The 18,463-nt window shown below is 45.6% G+C and overlaps 1 protein-coding gene across 1 annotated transcript in view; it reads right to left on the bottom strand.

Moving 5' to 3' along the window:
* Positions 1-145: 145 nt before the first annotated feature.
* COG4 (component of oligomeric golgi complex 4) overlaps positions 146-18,463 on the bottom strand; it is a 28,253-nt gene continuing 9,935 nt past the window's right edge. The window contains exons 9-19 of the mRNA XM_084906715.1: positions 16,682-16,815; positions 14,184-14,302; positions 13,471-13,637; positions 10,652-10,817; positions 6,556-6,618; positions 4,162-4,278; positions 2,353-2,445; positions 1,414-1,497; positions 1,104-1,205; positions 870-998; positions 146-667 (exon numbers count right to left, since the gene is read on the bottom strand). Coding sequence (XP_084762841.1) covers positions 533-667; positions 870-998; positions 1,104-1,205; positions 1,414-1,497; positions 2,353-2,445; positions 4,162-4,278; positions 6,556-6,618; positions 10,652-10,817; positions 13,471-13,637; positions 14,184-14,302; positions 16,682-16,815 — 1,309 coding nt within the window. The 3' untranslated portion in view covers positions 146-532. The remainder of the gene's footprint in view (positions 668-869; positions 999-1,103; positions 1,206-1,413; positions 1,498-2,352; positions 2,446-4,161; positions 4,279-6,555; positions 6,619-10,651; positions 10,818-13,470; positions 13,638-14,183; positions 14,303-16,681; positions 16,816-18,463) is intronic.

Genomic DNA, 18,463 nt, shown 5'->3' with positions numbered 1-18,463 from the left:
CAGGTGGGTCCTGGCAGGAGCTGTGTGCCGCTCTGGGTGTGGGAGGAGGCTGAGGCTTGAGGCTTTTGCGTTCACATTTCAGTGCAACTGGCACACCTGTCTTGCCCTATAGCACCCAGCCCTCCCTGAAAACAGCACACTGGCATTTCTCCGAGGGGGCTCTTTAATCAGAGTGGACATATCATCACATCCTCTAATTCTCTAGGTCCCCGGATGCACCCAAATCCTTTGGGGCTGGCAGTCTGTTTGCTGCAGTGTCCAGGGGGAGCATGACCACCGTGGAGAAGGCTGGCCTGCGGTGACCTGCCCACCAATTAGGAGCCCAGGGAGACCCACCTCTTGGTGGGGAGAGGCTGCTCCCAAAGCACCACCCGCTTGGTCTGAGTGCAGAGCGGAGTGGGCCAGTGCCTTTTTCCCTGTTGCCAATGGTGGAACAGTCTGGGCGGTCAGAGCTCTCCTCTTGCCGGACAGCCTTGCTCAGCTCCTTGGCTGTGGCCACTTAGTGTGATGGGCAGGTGGGCTCCCCCTGCGGCTATAGGCGCAGCCTCTTGATGTCCTCGTTGCGGAAGTCTATGCGCAGAGCCAGCACCTGACGCACTTCAGCAGGGGTGAGGCGCCATGTCAGCGGGCCAGAGTTGGCGCCCCAGTAATCGAGAATCTCAGTCACCTGTGGGAAGAGCAGAGCCAAGTCAGCCAGGAGGGGGCGATCCTGAGGGAAGGCCGTGGCTCCACCGGGTTCAGAACGGTAGAGCCCAGGAAGAGAGTTCCTGGCAGGGCTGGGATGCTGGCATGGTGGTGGAGTGGCTGGCATCCAGATGTGGTCTATGCTCTCTTCCCAGACACCGGTTAGGCTGAGGGGCCCCACATACCCGCTCCAGATTGAGGATTGTGGCCATCTGGGAGAGCCGGGCAAACTTGTCTCGGATGGTCCAGGTGGTCACTGTGGTAAGGTAGGCAATGAGTGACCTCAGCTCCTTGTCAAACTGCAGACCACCCAGCTGCAGGGGAACAGAAGCCCAGTTACTGTTCAAGGATGCAAATGACAGGCCCCATCTTCCTCAAAGGAGAAACAGAACTGGGGGCCTGTCCTCCCTTGACCTTACCCGGTTGAAGGTGGATTTCAGCACCACTCTCTCCAATTCGACTGCAACAAAGCTGGTCAGGAGGCTGGTCAGATTGTCATAGATGACCGGAGACAGGCTGGCCTACGCACAGAGGCCAGACATCAGCGGGAGCCCACCCATCCCTCTGCCTACACAGCAGAGTTTTTGGGCGGGAGGGACAGTCCCATGAGGCCACCAAGGAGTGTCTCTACAGGCTGGGGTGTGGGAGGGCTTTCAGGGTTCCCAGCAGGCTGCTGATTTGGGCAGATGTGGGTAATCCCGTAAGCTGGTTGCTGGAACCCCTGCTCACCTTAAACTCGGCCATTTGCTGCTCCAGGTTAAGGATAAACTGTTGCACCCAAGGGTCGTTGGCCTCATAGTCATTGAATTCTTCCTGTTGTTAGGAAGCAAGACGGGTCACTGGGGGCATTTTCAACAAGAACCATTTATCCCACCCACTTCCACCTTCTAACAGAAGAGGTTCTCCTTCCCTGGTAGCTTTTGGCTCCGCCTTAAAACCAGCTTGGACATCGCAACTGGCAGTGACTGCTGCTTCATGTTCTGTAGCAGGGGTGGGGTGGGGAATGTCTGGCCTGTGGACCCTATAAGGCCTGAGAAATCATTTAATCTGGTCTTGCTAAGGCATCAGGGGTGAGTTAATTAAGTGCTTGACCAAATACAGCAGGCTAATTTTTAAGTTGATAATTTTGTATGGCCCACGAATGAAGTTATAAATATGGCTCTTGGCAGAAAGAAGATTCCCCACCCCTGTTCTTTAGGAATAAAATCCTTAGGTTAAAAAAAAAGAAAAAAGAACCTCAATAAGACCATATGTCAGGTCAAGGCAAACTCCCTTTAAATGTTTTTCTGAACCCTTCTGACTACAGGAAAGCCTGTTTCCTGGGAGGAACCCAGGCTATGGGGGCAAGGGAAGTGGGCCTGAGAAGTGTGTGAGGACTAGACTAGTCTGTTTACCAGGGGTCTTCAAACTACGGCCCGCGGGCCACATGCAGCCCCCAGGGGAGTCTGATCCGGCCCACCAGGTTTTTTGGGCAGTGAGCGCAGCCAAGGTGTTACAGTAGGGATTAGTAGTTCATATAGTCCGGCCCTCCAGCTCTTTGAGGGACCGTGATCTGGCCCCCACTTTAAAAAGTTTGAGGACCCCTGAGACAGTTCCACTGCCCTCCAGCTGGGGAGAGGGGAACCAGAGGTAACCCTGAGCTTGATGGCTGCCTGTGGTCAGACTTACCTCCTCAATGTTGTGGGAAACAGAGAGAAAGGTGTTGATCCAAGGCTGCACCTGTGGCTTGATTGCTGTGTTGTTTAGCTCTGCCAGTCCTTCCTGCAAAGTACAAGTATCAGACCCAGAAGGCACCCCCCTCTCCCTCCCACACACACACTCCTTTCCTTTCTCCAGCTCCATCCTCCACTGCCAGGACATTCTTCCAGCTCTGAGACTTATCTGCAGGCCTTGTTTGAAGTGTAACAGATAATGCTGATAAAAGAGGCCAGGAACACCAGTTCCTTTCCAGATCTGTGCCAATTCAGTCCAGGCCAGAGATAAGGCCTAGAGGCTGGTGTGTACAACAAGCATGTCACACTCTAAGGCTAACACGGGCCAAATAAACAAGGTTTAAGTTTATGTGGGCCGCAAAAAAACAAAAGCTTCACTTTTCATAGAAATGTAGGTTTATTCCCATAGAGACATGCTAAATACAAAGGACTGAAATAAATGAGTAATTGTTAACATAAAATAATAGAACATTTTAATAAAAATTAATATTTTTTTCTTGAACATTAACTTACCAGACACTGAATAACTGCACAAATTAATATGCATAATGGAAATAAACCTATTTTTCTTGTTCTCCGAGAGCAAAATATTTCCTGTTGTGCACACCAAACAAGTCAGTACAAGACTAATGATGGGGCAATCGGCTGCTAAAATATTTGCTGATAGTATTAGTGGAGAGAAATGGTGCGCATGTACGTAAGACGTGTAAGTGTAATGACCAATTATAATAATCAGTCATTAGAGAATGTTGTAATTCGGTATTAATAATTATGAATAACAGGATATTGTAAAAATTAAGTTACAAAAATTTTATTAAAATGTTTCTTACATAATGTTATAATGGCTGGGTCGCAAAAATATTAATTGTGGGCCACATGGGGCCTGCAGACCGCGAGTTTGACATGCTTGGTGTACACTCTCAAAAGAAGAGATTTTTGGCCCTGGCTGTGTTGCTCAGTAGGTTGAGCACTGCCCTATACACAAAGAGGTTGCTGGTTTGATTAAGGTCAGGGCACAGGCCCAAGTTGCAGGCTCCATCCCTGGCAAGCAAATAGGTATTTCTTTCATTGATGTTTCTCTCTCTCTCTCTCTCTCTCCCCCCACCCTCTCTGAAATTAATTAAAAAATTTTTATTAAAAAGAAAAAGGAAGAGATTTGAGTGCTCAGTACTATGCAGCACCTGTGACTAAGGCCAAGCAGTAGACCTAAGTAACCATGTGGTTCCATATCCTTAGAGCACCTTTCAGAGGGCTCTTGGCACAGTGGAGTCAAGTGCAGATTCTGGGTTTGAGGGCCAGTGATAATCGCACTGCTGAAAGACCAATGGGGTCTTTAGTCTCAGGGATCACATACTTTTATGGTATTTCCTCACTCCTCCTTCCTGTTTCTTTTTTCTTTTTTTAATTTAAAAAATATATATTTTACTGACTTTTCACAGAGAGGAAGGGAGAGGGATAGAGAGCTAGAAACATCGATGATTATATATATATATATATATATATATATATATATATATATATATATATCAACCAGCCGTCTCCTGCACACCCCCCACCAGGGATGTGCCCTCAACCAATGTACATGCCCTTGACCGGAATCGAACCTGGGACCTTTCAGTCTGCAGATCAATGCTCTATCCACTGAGCCAAACTGGTTTCGGCTTCTTCCTGATTCTTTATACACAGGGTCCATAGTAAGCCAGTAACAATCTTCTCCAAGCCACATAGGCAGAGGATTCAGCCAGTAGCTGAACCTGGGGCTTACCTGCAAGAGGTCTTTGAATTTGTTGGACACGGCGGCCAAGTCAGAAAGGCAGCTGTCAAACTTGGCCTGGGCCTGCTCCCCACCAATGCCCTGGCTGAACAGCTTGGTACAGTCACTCTAGGAGAGAACACCCAGTTTTCAGGCTTCTAAGCAAGGGCCACGGGTGGGGGGAGGGGGCAACATGCAAACAGCCATTTCTCCCACTCTAGCCTTCTCTGGGAACAGCTAAGGCTGATCCTAGACAAGAGTCCTGAGTGGGTTTCAGAAACCTAGATTCTGTCCTGGTGGCTAGCTACTTGACTCCCACTTCCCCCTTTGTATCTGGGGGGACCAGTGTTAGGAGGTGTGAATAAGAAACACAAAAACCAGACATCTTTTCATACCTTCAGAGATAGACATTCCTAGGTTCAATTCCTGGCATAGCCACCTATTAGCTGAATGACCATGGTCAAGTGATTTAGCTTCTGAACTTTAATTTTACTCTCTGTAAAATAAGAACACAAATCCCGCTTCCTTGGTGGTTGTGAGAGTTGGATGAAATGTTGCACAAAGTGCTTAGCCCAAAGCCTGGCACATAGTAGGCACCAAGGACATAGTAGCTGTTGTTACATTTCTGATTTTAAAATGCTGTAGTCTGGCAGCCCAAGGGGGATCGTCATGAATAGAGCTAAGATTTAACTGCTTGCCTTGTTCTAAGCATTTTATTTTTATTAATTAAAGTGTCTATCTTATGAAATACTATTACAACCCTGTTACACAGATGAGGATACTGGGGCATAGAGAGTTGTAACTAAAGCCACACAACAGTCAGTTGAAGAGCTGGGATTCCAGGAGGGAATTCTAGCTTCATTCAGAGCTCTTGTTCCGAATCCCCACACTACAGCCCCGGCGCACAGAACTCCACAGGGGGCGCTGCTTGGTGCTCACCATGTTTGGGTTGTAATTGTCCACACTGCTTGTAGTCTCCTTAGGAGGTCTGTGCTGCTTTGGCTACAGCAGGAGCAGCCTTGTGGGAGTTGTAAAGGGACTGATCTAGAGGGCAGAGGCCCTCCATTCCCACAGCAGCTCCAATCTTTACTGTGAGCTCTTCAACCTCATCTGTAAGACGGACATCATGCCGCCTGACCTCATGGATTAAGAACACACGTGAAATCCAAATCCAAAGGGGGTAGGATTTATGGGAATTGTCTTTAGATTTTTGCTATCCTTTTTCTTTCACTTGGCTAATTCTACCAGTTCAGTTCTGAATGTCTGACATTTCCTAAAATTTTATTTCAAAATCTAACAGACTAAGTAAAAGATGAAGTCAGGAATATAAGATGCCATGGCTGAGAAACAATGAAGACAGTTACCTTGTAGAATACATGCAATGTGATATAGACTATGCTATTGGTACTTTATATCACTCTTATTTTATCTAATTCTAAAGCCTCTTTTGGGATAAATTCACAATCTAGTCCAGTTTACAGTACTACTGCCAATCCCATCTGACTGTACTCCCCGAGCCCCTCAGCAACCCCATCAGCTCCTGGGCCCTCTTCTCCGGGGGCTGGCCCCAGCCTCCTCAGCCTGCCCAGCTCTATGCCAGTGGAGCCCTGTGCTTCTGCAGCGGAGCCGAGTACCAGTGCCACGAGGGAGAAGGGCCTTGGCTTCCCTCCTTCCTCAGAGGCAGAGTAGGGCCTCTTGTCTTCTAATACTTAAGGTGATTGCTCCATGCTGTTATATGTAACTATTAATACAATTTACTGTTATTGCATCCCTCTCACGTACCAGGTGCTTTACATTATCTAGTTCAATTCTCACAACCACCCTGGTGGGCAGAGATCACTCTCCCTGATTTACAAATGAGAAAACTGAGGCTCAAGGAGGGTACATAGAATTTGCCTTAGGCTGCACCACTGGTCCGTGGTCAAGTGGAGATTTGAACTCAGGGGTATCTGACTTCCAAGTGCAAACAATTTTCAATATACTATGCAGCCTTCCTTTAAAAAATAGTAACAGCGACCGGCTTTGGTGAGTCTATCTCATCTTAATCTCTTACATTTATCATTTTTATAGTGTTTTCAACATTGTTTTGTTTTGTTTTTTTAATTATGCCACCCAACAAACCCAAAGTAGGGCATCATTTAATAGATGAGAGAACTAAATCTTTTGAGAGTTAAGACACTTGTCCAAGGTCACATGCTAAGTACGTGCGGGAAGATCTAATCTGACTTCTGACCTCCCAGATCTTGGGCCAGAGCTCTTCAGCTGGTCACACACCAGTGAAGCCCTCCAGTGCTCGGAAAGAGAGACTGGCTCAGTGCTCCGATTGCCACCGTCCCACCAGGAGTGCGCAGGGCTCCCTCCCGGGGAGACTGCAGTGGCTCAAAGCTGTAGGCAATTCCTCTGTACCTCCAGCGTCTTCTTCAGAGTAGAGATGTTTTCACTGCAGATTTCCACGTTGTTCAGAGTCACCTGGGAGATGAGGAGAGAGGAGTGTGACTTCCTGCTCACTGGTGTCTGTACTCACTCCAGCGCCAGACTGGCTGACGGCCGCACTCCGAGGCTCAGATGAGGGCTGAGGGCTGTCATCAGGCAGGGCCCTCCGCTCTCAGGGTGGGCAGAACAGTGAGCCCGCTTGCTCTTTTCCTGGCCCTGACACCCAGGCAACAAAAGCCAACCTGACTTCGGAGGCAGTGACCCAAGGTTTCAGGTCTTTTTTCTCCACGTTTAGGCACACTGGCCTGGGAGATATCCGAAGGCTTCGAACCTCCAGCTCCAGGTCAGTGATGCAAAGGCTGACACTCATTAAAGAAACCCTTCCTGAGCCCTGGCACCGAGGAGGCACTTCCTCATACCAATACCCTCTCAAAACAAGTATTACCGAGTCAGCTCACAGACAGAGGCAGAACTTCTCGGAGGATGAAATGGTTCACCAAGGCCAGTCAAGAATCCACTCAGCAAATATTTACCTAGTGCTGGCCACCTGCCAGGCACTGTCCTAGGCACCAGGAAGAAAGCAGTTAACAAAACAGACAAAATGAAGGCACTCCCTCACAGACTCTACCTTCCAGAAGGGAAGCCTGGTAGTAAATGTATGTATTTTATCATGTCAGGTAGTGATAAACACTGTGAAGAAAAACAAAGCAGGGTAAAGGGACAGGAACTCAGAGAGTGACAGACCACAGAGCTAGAGCCGGATTAGAGCCAAGGACTCCTCTCATAATTCAACGGACCTTTAAGAGAGGTGCAGAAATACCAATCATAAGAACCAGCACGCGACAAAGTGATAATTAAGGCACGAAGTGCTATGGCCATCTTGAGGAAAGAACAAACGTTTTGGTCTGAGCCCTTCCAGGGAAGCTCCATGGCGGAGTTGTGAGCTGAGCTGAATTTAAAAGGCTGGAACATAACTCTGACAGGAGATGACGGTGAGCACCAGCCCCCATGCCCACTGTCCAGTTCGGGATCTTCTTACTGGTACTTAGGATGACCCGATAATGTCTGTTTCTTGCCTGCCTTTCTCACTAGAATGACAGCTCCCTAAAGACAGGGACCTTGTCTGTCTTCTTTACCACTGTGTCTCTAATAGAAAACTGTGCAACATAAATTTCCTAATGATGGAAATGTTAGAAATCTGAACTGTCCAGTTTGGTAGCCTCTATTGAGCTACTAGAAATGTGGCTAGTGCAACTTAGGAAATGGATTTTAAAATTTAAATTCACAAGAAAAAGAAAAGAAAATTTAAGTTCATTTTATTTATTTTTTCCATCACCATTTGTTTCCCTGTACCCTTAAAATTTATATTTAAATAGCCACATGTGGTTAGTAGCTACTGTATTAGTGAAGCTCTAGAACTGAAGACAGTTTCTCAATAAATATTTGTTGAATGAGTGAACAGAGAGGAAATAACATAAGCAAATGCAGAGTGGCAGAAAACTCCAGAAGGTACTTGGGGATCAGCAGAGTGAGTGCACAGACAAGTGTGGGAAAATGCTAAGAGGTGGGTAAAGTTAGACTGGCACTTGGGTGCTCTGCTGTCCTGTGGACAATGGGGGACACACTGAGGATTATTTAAAGCAAGTGAATGGCACATGAGCACAGCTGTGGGTTGGGAATAGAGGCTGTGTGGGGCAGAGATAGAAATTTGAGAGGATCATACAGCCTATGAACTGGTGTGCTGATGACATGGCCAGGAAGGCAAAGGTGATGTAGAGAGGAACCAGTTTTCAAGAGATAAAGTCAGGAGCTTCAGGATTTCAAGGTAGAAGACTCCCAGAACCTCAGGAGGTTGAGAGCAGGCCACCCCTCTGGTCTCCTGAGAACGCTCTCCTTATCAGTGCCCTGCAGCAGTACTGGAAGGTCATGCTGCTGGCAGTGCTAAGGCTGCTTCCACTGTGATGGACGTAAGGCCTTACATTAGCATGCCACACACAAGGCTGCTAACATCACCAGTTCTAGGGAGTTAACTGCACTGTCATGACTACTCAAGGATTAAGAGGACAACATAAACGTTTCTAAGGCATGTAAGGGCACCAAGAATAATCTGTCATGAGGGGGAAATGGATTTGGGTTCAAATGGTATTGATTTTAAAATTTCCTTGTACCGACAGCCCTTGTAAGAAGGACTCGCTGGGCTTATCCCAGCTCATGGTGAATGATATGTCAGCACCGTTGGGGATTTAATCTTGACAACCAAATGAATCAAGGTGATACAGAAATAGGCCCTGTGGTGGGAATGGTGACATTTTAAGTACCTGGTGTCAGAAAAACTAGAATCCTATCACCAAGCATTCAGAATTACTTCTTCTTTTTTTTTTTTTACTTACTTTTTTATTTTTCGAGAGAGAAAGGGAGAGAGGGAGGTAGGGAAAGAGGGAGAGAGAAAAAGAAACATTGATTTGTTGTTCCACTTATTTATGCATTGACTGATTGATTTTTGTATTGGGAATCAAATCTACAACCTTGGCAACTCAGGACGACAGACATTTTAACCAACTGAGCTAGAGCTATCCGGCCAGGACTCAGCATCACCTTTTTTTCTTTCATTCTTTTTAGCATCATCTTTCTTATTGGCCTTATTTTCTGGGCCCTCAAATAATGAAACTGTCTGAATGGGAGGGAACAGCCAATGCACAAACGCACAGCCCTTAGCCTATTGGGGACTGTGGAGCTGAGTGGTGGAAAATAGGACTACTAGAGGGGCAGAATGGGTGAGATTCAGAGGGCCTTCAACAAACCCCCAGGCAAAGATGGCTAGCTTTGTTGTGGTAGGTAGCAAGGAGTTGTTTCTGAGCAGAGAAATGAAAGAATGAAATAAGTTCTGTAAAAAATGAAATGGAATGCAAACAAAACGGAAATTTAAGTTAACCCATGGTTATAGGAAGCTGGCTGCCAACAGCACCATACTCAGAGGCAACAGTCTCTATGAATATATTGGCAACAACCATGACAGTCCAGATGGACAGAACCCGCGCCCAGGGAACATATTTTCCACGACAGGAAGAGTGGGGCTTCCTAAAGAGCCTCCATATCTGTCTGAGGACTAGTCACTGTGGGTTCCCTGGTACAGAGACAGGCAGGTATTAGCATGTTTAGGTTTCTGTCTGAGAAAGTAACAGCTCTGAACTCTTTGGAAGTTAAGAATCTGAAAAGCTAAGGTCCCTGCTTCCAGGAAAAAAAAAAAAAATACATACATACACTTTTACATACAACCCAAGGGTGTTCATAGTCTCTGTGCTGATTGAGAGCTCTGCTATTGGACGTTCCCTTCAGCCTCTGACCCTCAGGATCCAAGAAGACTAGAGTTTGGCCGATGTAAGGGTGGAGCAGAGTGACCTCTCACAGTGCTGTCCCATTCAGGCCAAGATAGCAAGAGACAGCGAAGCCTGGGTGTGAGCTCAGGACTCATCTGTGCTTTTGGCTCATTACATTCTCAGTGTGGTATACATCCTTTCATCCTTCCCCGTTTCTTCTTCGCCAGCTGTCACACAACTGGGAGACTCACTGCCTCATCACATCTGTCATTCTGGGAGGGTAAGGGCTTTACTAAGATCACCTTTCTGAGGATGTTGAAAGCCTGGGAAGTGTGCTAGAAAAGCAGTCCTGGTAGGCTTGAAGGATTGGCACCCATCTGTATTGGGGACTGTCCTCAGAGGAGCCAGCTGGAGGCTTGGCACATACTCTGGTTGGTCCTGTGGCAAATGCAAGCTCAGCTCTAAGTGGAGTCCCTGAACATAGTGCTCTCGTGGATGCGCACTCCAGAAAGCTGAGCACCCAGACTTTAGGCAGGATACAGTGCCTGTCCTGGATCAAGCTCCTCAGAAACAGGCCCCTGGGTAAGAAATGGTTTCAGAACCTTCTAAGATGAGCTGTCCTTAAAGGAGTTTTCCTTCTACACAGACACTAGAGGGAAAGTCTCCAGTTGAAGATTATACTGTAGTTTACAGGTCATAGCTTTACCTCCTCAGATAAACTAACCCAGCTCCCGGCTGGCGGGGCCACCTACCAGGAAGGACAGCTTGGCTTCGTCTGTGCTCTCAATGCCTTTTGTGTCAAATTTTCCCTGCTGGAGGCTGCTGTGCATGATGCTCACGGCACTCGTCACCCCACGCTGGATGTCCTGAAAGGTGGTGGCCGGGAAGCCCATCCGCAGCTTGTTACACAGAACGTCCCTAGGGGCAGAATGGCAAATGGGGATCGATGGGGATCGACAGCGCTCAATCTGGCCTCTGGGACAGCAGGACAAGAGGACCCCCTATCCTGACCCAGCAGAGTATAACAGATCCTTGAGATGACTGTAGGAGACCTTGAGCAGCCAGGCTATGACAGAGACCAAGATGAGGCTTTCAGGTATCACCACTGAACTCCAACAAACTCAAAAGTTCAGCTTAATGAAAGCCGTCAGTTCAGGACTCTCGTCCATATTTCACCATGTATGAGGTGTGGTATCTTTTTTTTTTTTTTTTTTTTTTAATAAATTTTTATTGTTCATATTATTACAAGTGTTCCTTTCCCCCCCCTTCCCACCCCACCCTCTGCCCTTTCCCCACTCCCCATTGTCCTCATCCATAGGTGCACAGTTTATGTTCAGTCTCTTCCCACATTCCCCTCTCCCCTTTTCCCCAAGAATCATCAGTTCACTCCCCTTCCATACCTCTGATTCTATTATATTCAACAGTTAATATTGTTCATCAGATTTTTTTTTTTAATTTCCTTGGTTTTTAGATTTACTTGTTGATAGTTACGTATTTGTTGTTCATAATTTTTATCTTTATTTACTTTCTCTTCTGAAAGAACCCCCTTCAGCAATTCATATAATTCTGGTTTGGTGGTGATGAACTCCTTTAGCTTTTTTTTATTAGTGAAGCTCTTTATCTGACCTTCGATTCTGAGTGATAGCTTTGCTGGGTAGAGTATTTTTGGCTGTAGGTTCTTGCTATTCATTACCTTGAATATTTCTTGCCATTCCCGTCTGGCCTGCATGGTTTCTGTTGAGAAATCAGCTGACAATCGTATAGGTGCTCCTTTATAGGTAACCACCTGCTTAGCTCTTGCTGCTTTTAATATTCTCTCTTTGTCCTTTGCTCTTGGAATCTTAATTATGATTTGTCTTGGTGTGGTCCTCTTTGGATTCCTCTTATTTGGAGTTCTGTGTGCTTCCTGGACTTGTAAGTCCAATTCTTTCCCCAGGTGGGGGAAGTTTTCTGTCACTATTTCTTTCAGTATGTTTTCGATATCTTGCTCTCTCTCATCTTCTGGGACCCCCATGATTCTGATGTTGGATCGTTTGAAGTTGTCCCAGAGGTTTCTTACATTATCTTCAATTTTCTGGATTCTCTTGCCTTCTAGCTTCTGCAGAGGAGTGTCTTCTGGCTCTTTATGTTCCAAATCTTTGACTTGATTCTTGCGATCTTCTATTCTGTTTTTAGGACTCTGTAGAATATTTTTTATTTCAGACAATGTATTCTTTATTTCTTGTTGATCCCTTAGCATTTCTTGTTGATCCCTTTTCATATCCTCATAGGTCTCATTTATTTTATCGGCCTTTTCTAGGAGTCTCTTGAAAAACCCTATAAGTGTGGTTTTGAACTCTATATCCAGTCGCTTTTTGTCCTCCATTTCTTTCCTTTGTGATCTATTTGGTTTAGGCATTTTCGCAGGCAGCTTTTCTGATGGGGCGGAGTTTCAGGGTGGAGTCTACAGCCTTGGCTTCCGTCAGCCCCGCCCTATGCGACTCCTGAGACTCAGGGTCCTTCAGTACTTGTTGCAAGCGCCTCTGAGAGAAAGGTGCCCTCGATTTTCGCCTGCTACCAAACAGTGTAAGCTCTCCCGCAATGGGCCCGAAACTGGGGTTCAGTTCAGTTGGAAGTGGAGTTGGAGGTGGCGTTCAGAGCAGTCTGGAGCCTGCCTCCTTCCCGCCAGGGCAGTCCTACGGCACAGCCGGCCGGCCCTTCTCTGCGCGCTGTGTGCGCGCCTCTGGGACCTCCTTTCGCTGCTTCCCCGAGTACCGCCTTACAGCCCAGCTCCCTCTGGATGAGCCTGGGTCCCCAGGGTCTGGCCTAGAACGGGGGTTCAGAGCAGTTGGGGGCCCAGCACAGTCCGAGTGTTTATCTCCTTCCCGCTAGGGAACGCCAGCCAGGCACTTGGCCTCCCTCCTCTCCGGCTCTGTACTCTCCGCGCGCGCCGCGTGTCTCCGTACCTTGGGCTTTTACAGCTCCTCCGCGCTTCCTTCTGGTTTTCTCCTTGCTTCTCGTTGTAGAATTTCCAGTCAGTTGACTTTCCTGTAGTTCTGGGTAATGTCCATTTTATATTTTAGTTGTATTTTATTGAAATTGTTGTGTGCGGCTGCGGCTAGGTGCCTACCCGAGCAGCCATCTTGGATTCTCTCCACCTCAATGCTGAGGTGTGGTATCTTTGACAAGGAACGGAATCTCCTTAAGCCTCAGTTTCCCCATCTATAAAACAGAGCTAATAGCTCCTACCTCACAGGGTTGTTTTAGGACTGAATCAGAGCAGGCAGTCAGCGTAGTGGTTACTACGTAAATATTACAATGCTGCCTTCATCTGAAACGCCTGTTCTCTTTCATAGGACTGAGGGCAATGCCCTCTCCAACCTAGTGCAGGGAACACTGACTTGGCCCATAAGATATTTGGCTGCTGTACAGCTGCCTGGAGCCAAAGATGTTGTGCTATGGATAAGAAGTTTTATCCTGTATAGAACTAAACTATTATAAGGGGGAAAAGGAAGAAACAAATAGGCCTCAGAAATCAATCACAATTAGGACCTTCCTGCCTCTTAGAAATGAGACAGAGCACCAACCATACCTGAAGTCAGATTCCAATTCTGTGGTGGCGAGGTTGATCATAGCACAGAGGCAGTCAATGCTGGAGCTGGACAGAGCCCGCCCAATGCACTTCTTAACAATGTAGAAGACATCGTCCACCATGCTGGATGTCAGCTGGCCCTTCTCATAGGTGTCCAGAGCCACAGCCTACCCAAAAGGCAAAGCACCCAGTAAGTGACCCAATTCTACATGTCACGGTTTGAGATGGTTCTGGAACAGGCCCTGGCTCTGCTTTCTTTTCTATACCTTGTCCATATTTCCCCCCACATGGTTTACCCTGGTCAACAGCTGGGTGTGGATAGTCCTTATTAAAAGAGCTCACTTCCCTACTGATCACTAAAGGAATTAAGTATTTAGGGCCTCTGCCTTGAGGACAGAGATGGGATGTAAGAGATCAGGAGAGGCCCTTCGTCCCCAAGACTCCTCACCACATACCTCCGTGGAGGCAGGGGGCAAGTAGACGCCCTGAGGAGTGAGGTGTTCTTTTTTGATTCTTGGGAAAGGAGTCCCACCTGGATCTACGAAGCGCTTGACAATGCCAAAGCATAACAACTAACTTTAAAGTGGTGCCACTCAACCTGCGAGGGTATTCTCAAAGCAGGACCAGGACATATGACATGCCTTGGCCGTTCCCTTCAGCCTGGCTTCTTGGACAGGAAGCCCCGTTTCCAAGGGATGTGTCCTCTGTCCTACCTTATTCACAGTCTCCCTCATGAAGTACTCCTCCATGGTGATGTACAAGCCAATCAGCTCCTGCATGGTGCAGCTCAGCAGGCAGTTGTTGAGGAGTTTGTCCAGGTACTTCTGGTGCTCTGGGGGACGGCCAAGAAAGAACATTCACTTTTCTTCCTCAAGGGAGAGAGGTCAACCTGTTCCACTTTTCCAGGTTCCTTTCTAGTCTTTACTCCAAATCTGTACATGATTTACTTGGTTACAATCACAGTATAGATAGTTTTGTACTTTGCTTTAAAAATTATAAGTATTTTCAGTGTTTTTTCATAGCGTTTTTCTTCTTTTAGCTTATTTTTATTGACAATATTTTATCAGGTAGAGCCTATATTTTAAAAACTTACTCTCCTATATTGAGACTCTTGGGTTATTTATTACAAACTTTTTGCCATTAGAGATAATTAGAGATCAGAGTGATTGCCCTGAGAAGTGAGGTGTTCTTTTTTGATCCTTGGGAAAGGAGTCCCACCTGGATCTACGAAGCACTTGACAATGCCAAAGCATAACAACTAACCATGTAAAGTGGTGCCACTCAACCTGCGAGGGTATTCTCAAAGCAGGACCAGGACATATGACATGCCTTGGCCGTTCCCTTCAGCCTGGCTTCTTGGCCCTGGCTCTGCTTCCTTTTCTATACCTTGTCCATATTTCCCCCCACATGGTTTACCCTGGTCAACAGCTGGGTGTGGATAGTCCTTATTAAAATAGCTCACTTCCTTACTGATCACTAAAGGAATTAAATATTTAGGGCCTCTGCCTTGAGGACAGCTATTACCTGGGATGTAAGAGATCAGGAGAGGCCCTTCGTCCCCAATACTCCTCACCACATACCTCCGTGGAGGCAGGGGGCAAGCAGACGCCCTGAGGAGTGAGGTGTTCTTTTTTGATCCTCGGGAAAGGAGTCCCACCTGGATCTAGTGGACATTTTTGAACAAAGCACTTTTTACTTCCTTTTCATTATTTCCTTAGAATTCAAAAGATGTAAGTTTCTAGGGCAAAGAATGAAATATATTGGGTATAATACATTTCATTTTCTAAACCAGTGAATTTTCTGTGATGATAAAAATGTTCTTTATCTGTGTTGTCTAATATGGTAACTACTATTGAAGAATTGAAATGTGGCTAATATGAAATTTAAAAAAAATACATTTTTATTGATTTCAGAGAGGAAGGGAGAGAGAGAGATAGAAACATCAATGAGAATCATTGATTGGCTGCTTCTTGCACACCCCTACTGGGGATCAAGCTCATAACCCAGGCATGTGCCCTTGGCGAAATCGAAGCTGGGACCCTTCAGTCCGCAGGCGGACACTCTATCCACTGAGCCAAACAAGCTAGGGTACTGAATTTTAAAATTTTAAAATTTTATTTCATTTTAATTCAATTTAAATTGTTAATAAGTGGTTGTGGTTACTACATTGGACAGCACAGCTCTGAACAATAAAAGTTATAATTAATAGTAATGAGGCTCAAAATTCCAAATAAGGCCCCAACCACCAATTCAACCTCCTTTAAACTCCTATTCAAGGCAATGCCACCTGGGCCATATAACTAGTTCCTCTGCCATGTATTATTTGTACAAGTATTTAATCCCTTCAAAAATTGTGACTGGGAGTACTGAGAGATATAGTGAAAGCCTTTCTTTACACTATATACTCTTTTTTTTAAAATTTTTTTTATTAAATTATTATCTGTGTACATATTTTAACATTGCCCCCCCCATATACACTATATACTCTTTTTAAAAAATATATTTTTATTGATTTTAGAGAAGGAGAGGGAGATAGAAACATCAGTGATGAGAGAGAATCATTTATCAGCTGCCTCCTGCACGCCCCCTACTGGTAACCTAGCCCACAACCCAGGCATGTGCCCTTGACCGGAATCAAACCAGGGACCCTTCAGTCCCCAGGCCCATGCTCTGTCCACTGAGCCAAACCACCTAGAGCTACACTATGTAATCTTTTTGTATGTTCTTCCTTTATACTATATACTCTTTTCTCAATATTGTACTTCAATAGTGTATTAAGGTATAATTTATGTACCATAAAATTAACCCATTATATGTATACAACTCAATGATGTTTTTTAGTAACTTGATAGAGTTTTGCAACAATTGCTACAATCCAGTCTGGAATAGTCCTATCACTCCCAAAGTTCCCTCATGAAGTTCCCTCCCTCCCTCCATCTATCATGTGTACATATCACCTATTTAAACTCCAGTCCCTAAACCGAAGCTGGTAAGGAAGCATGGTGTGAGGGAAATAATTAGATGGCTTCTAAGGCCCAGTCCAATTCTAAATTCAGTCAAGTCTAGATTTTTCTCCTGGGAGTCAATTTGCCCAAAGACCCCCAGAAGCCAACTAACTCATCACTTCCTTATTAAGAGATCTGTGGCTTAACTCTGAAACAACAATAACCATACCCCGGCCCTCCCAAGGAATATGGGAAATGCAGTTTACCTTGCTTTACTTCTTCTGAGGCCATGGAGTCCCCCACCTCAAAATCAGAGCTGATCCTCTTCCTGAGGAAGCTTAAATACAGCTCACTGCGGGCATTCATCAGGGTAACTTCAGTCAAGACGGGGTCCAGTTCCCTGAGACACATGCAGCAGAAGAAATAAGCAGGACACTGGGCTCCTTCAGACAGAAAAGCTACAGGGCAAACATACTCCCATGCATCCCCTCCCCACGGGGTCCAGGTCTGTGCCAGATGGTCATCCTGGCTCTGCTGACCCAATTATAACCAGAGAGAGCTGTCAACCACATATTCCACTTACACATTTCACCCCAATCACTTAGCCCCTAAAATCCTGCCAGGGCTAAATAAGAGACTGGGAGGTGTGTCTTTGTCAGCAGTTTGAGTAAAAATGATCTATGCCTCATGTGAGAGAAAACAAACCTTCCCAACCTCTTATTTAGCTGTGATGAGATCCCACACCCGCTCATCTATTCATCTGAATAGCCCAAACAATCTAAGATAAAAAAGTTGGAGGACTAACACTTCCCAATTTCAAAACTTACTACAAAGCTACAGCATTCAAAACAGTGTGGTACTGTCCTGGCTGGTTTTGCTCAGTGAATAGAACGTCAGCCTGGGTATTGAAGGGTCCTGGGTTGCAGGCTCCATCCCCAATAGAGGATGTGCAGGAGGCAGCCAATCAATGATTCTCTCTCATCACTGAGGTTTCTATCTCTCTCTCCCTCTCCTCTAAAATCAATAAAAATATCTTTGATGTTTTAATCTCTCTCACCTTCTCCCTTCCTCTTTGAAATAAGAAAAAAATTAAAACAAACAAACAAAAAAAAACTGTTGTACTGACATTAGGATAGAACTTTAGATTAATTGAGAGTCCAGAAATCTTCACATTTATGGTCAACTGATTTCTAGGGAGAGTATAAAAACCATTCAATAGGAAAGGAATAGTCTTTTCAATAAATTGTGCTAGGATAACTGATATGTGTATTTTAAAAAATGAAGTGGAACCTCCCTACTTCAGTTTATATACACAAATTGACTAATTTTCCACTGAAGACCAAGAGATCTTTTCAAGACATAAATCTGGTCATATCATAATCAAGATTTCCAGAGCTCTTAGGATACAAGACCTGGAATGGCCTAACTCTTACAACCTTTTCAGATTCATCTCAAGTCAGGTTCTCTCTGACTTTCTGCACTTCTTTCACTTTTTCAAACACACTTTTACACACACTTTCCCCTGCTCTACGTGGAACACTCTTCACCTTATTCCTACTTATTAAACTTAAGGTCTCAGATCTAATGTCATTGTCTCAGGAATTTTTCCTTGAACTTCATCAGCTTAGTCTGCATCCCTTTATTACACATTCTCCTGTCCCCTACACTTAATATATCATAGTGGTTAACAGCATGAACTCCAGAGTCAGGTTACTTGAATTCTTTTCTTGGCTCGGCCACTTTCTAGCTGTATGATCCTGGGCAAGTCACTTAACCCTCTAGGCTTTGGTGTCCTCATCTGTAAAAAATTTTTATGGATTAAATCAGTGATCCTCAACCAAGGGTGGTTTTATCCCCCAGGGAAAATTTGGCAGCGACTGGAGACATTTTTGATGGTCATAACTGGAGGGTGTTACCAGCAGCAAGTGGGAGAAGGTCAGGGATGCTAAATATCCTATAATGAACAGCCTAAATGCCAATAGTACAGAGGCTGAGAAAGCCTGGATTAAATGAGTTAACATTTGTTAAGCGCTTAGAACAACTACAGA

Source organism: Pipistrellus hanaki (genome assembly GCF_964339955.1).
Source record: "Pipistrellus hanaki genome assembly, chromosome: 15".
NCBI lineage: Eukaryota > Metazoa > Chordata > Mammalia > Chiroptera > Vespertilionidae > Pipistrellus > Pipistrellus hanaki.
Note: the sequence above shows the minus strand (reverse complement) of the source record. Positions and strands in the feature narration are given on the sequence as shown.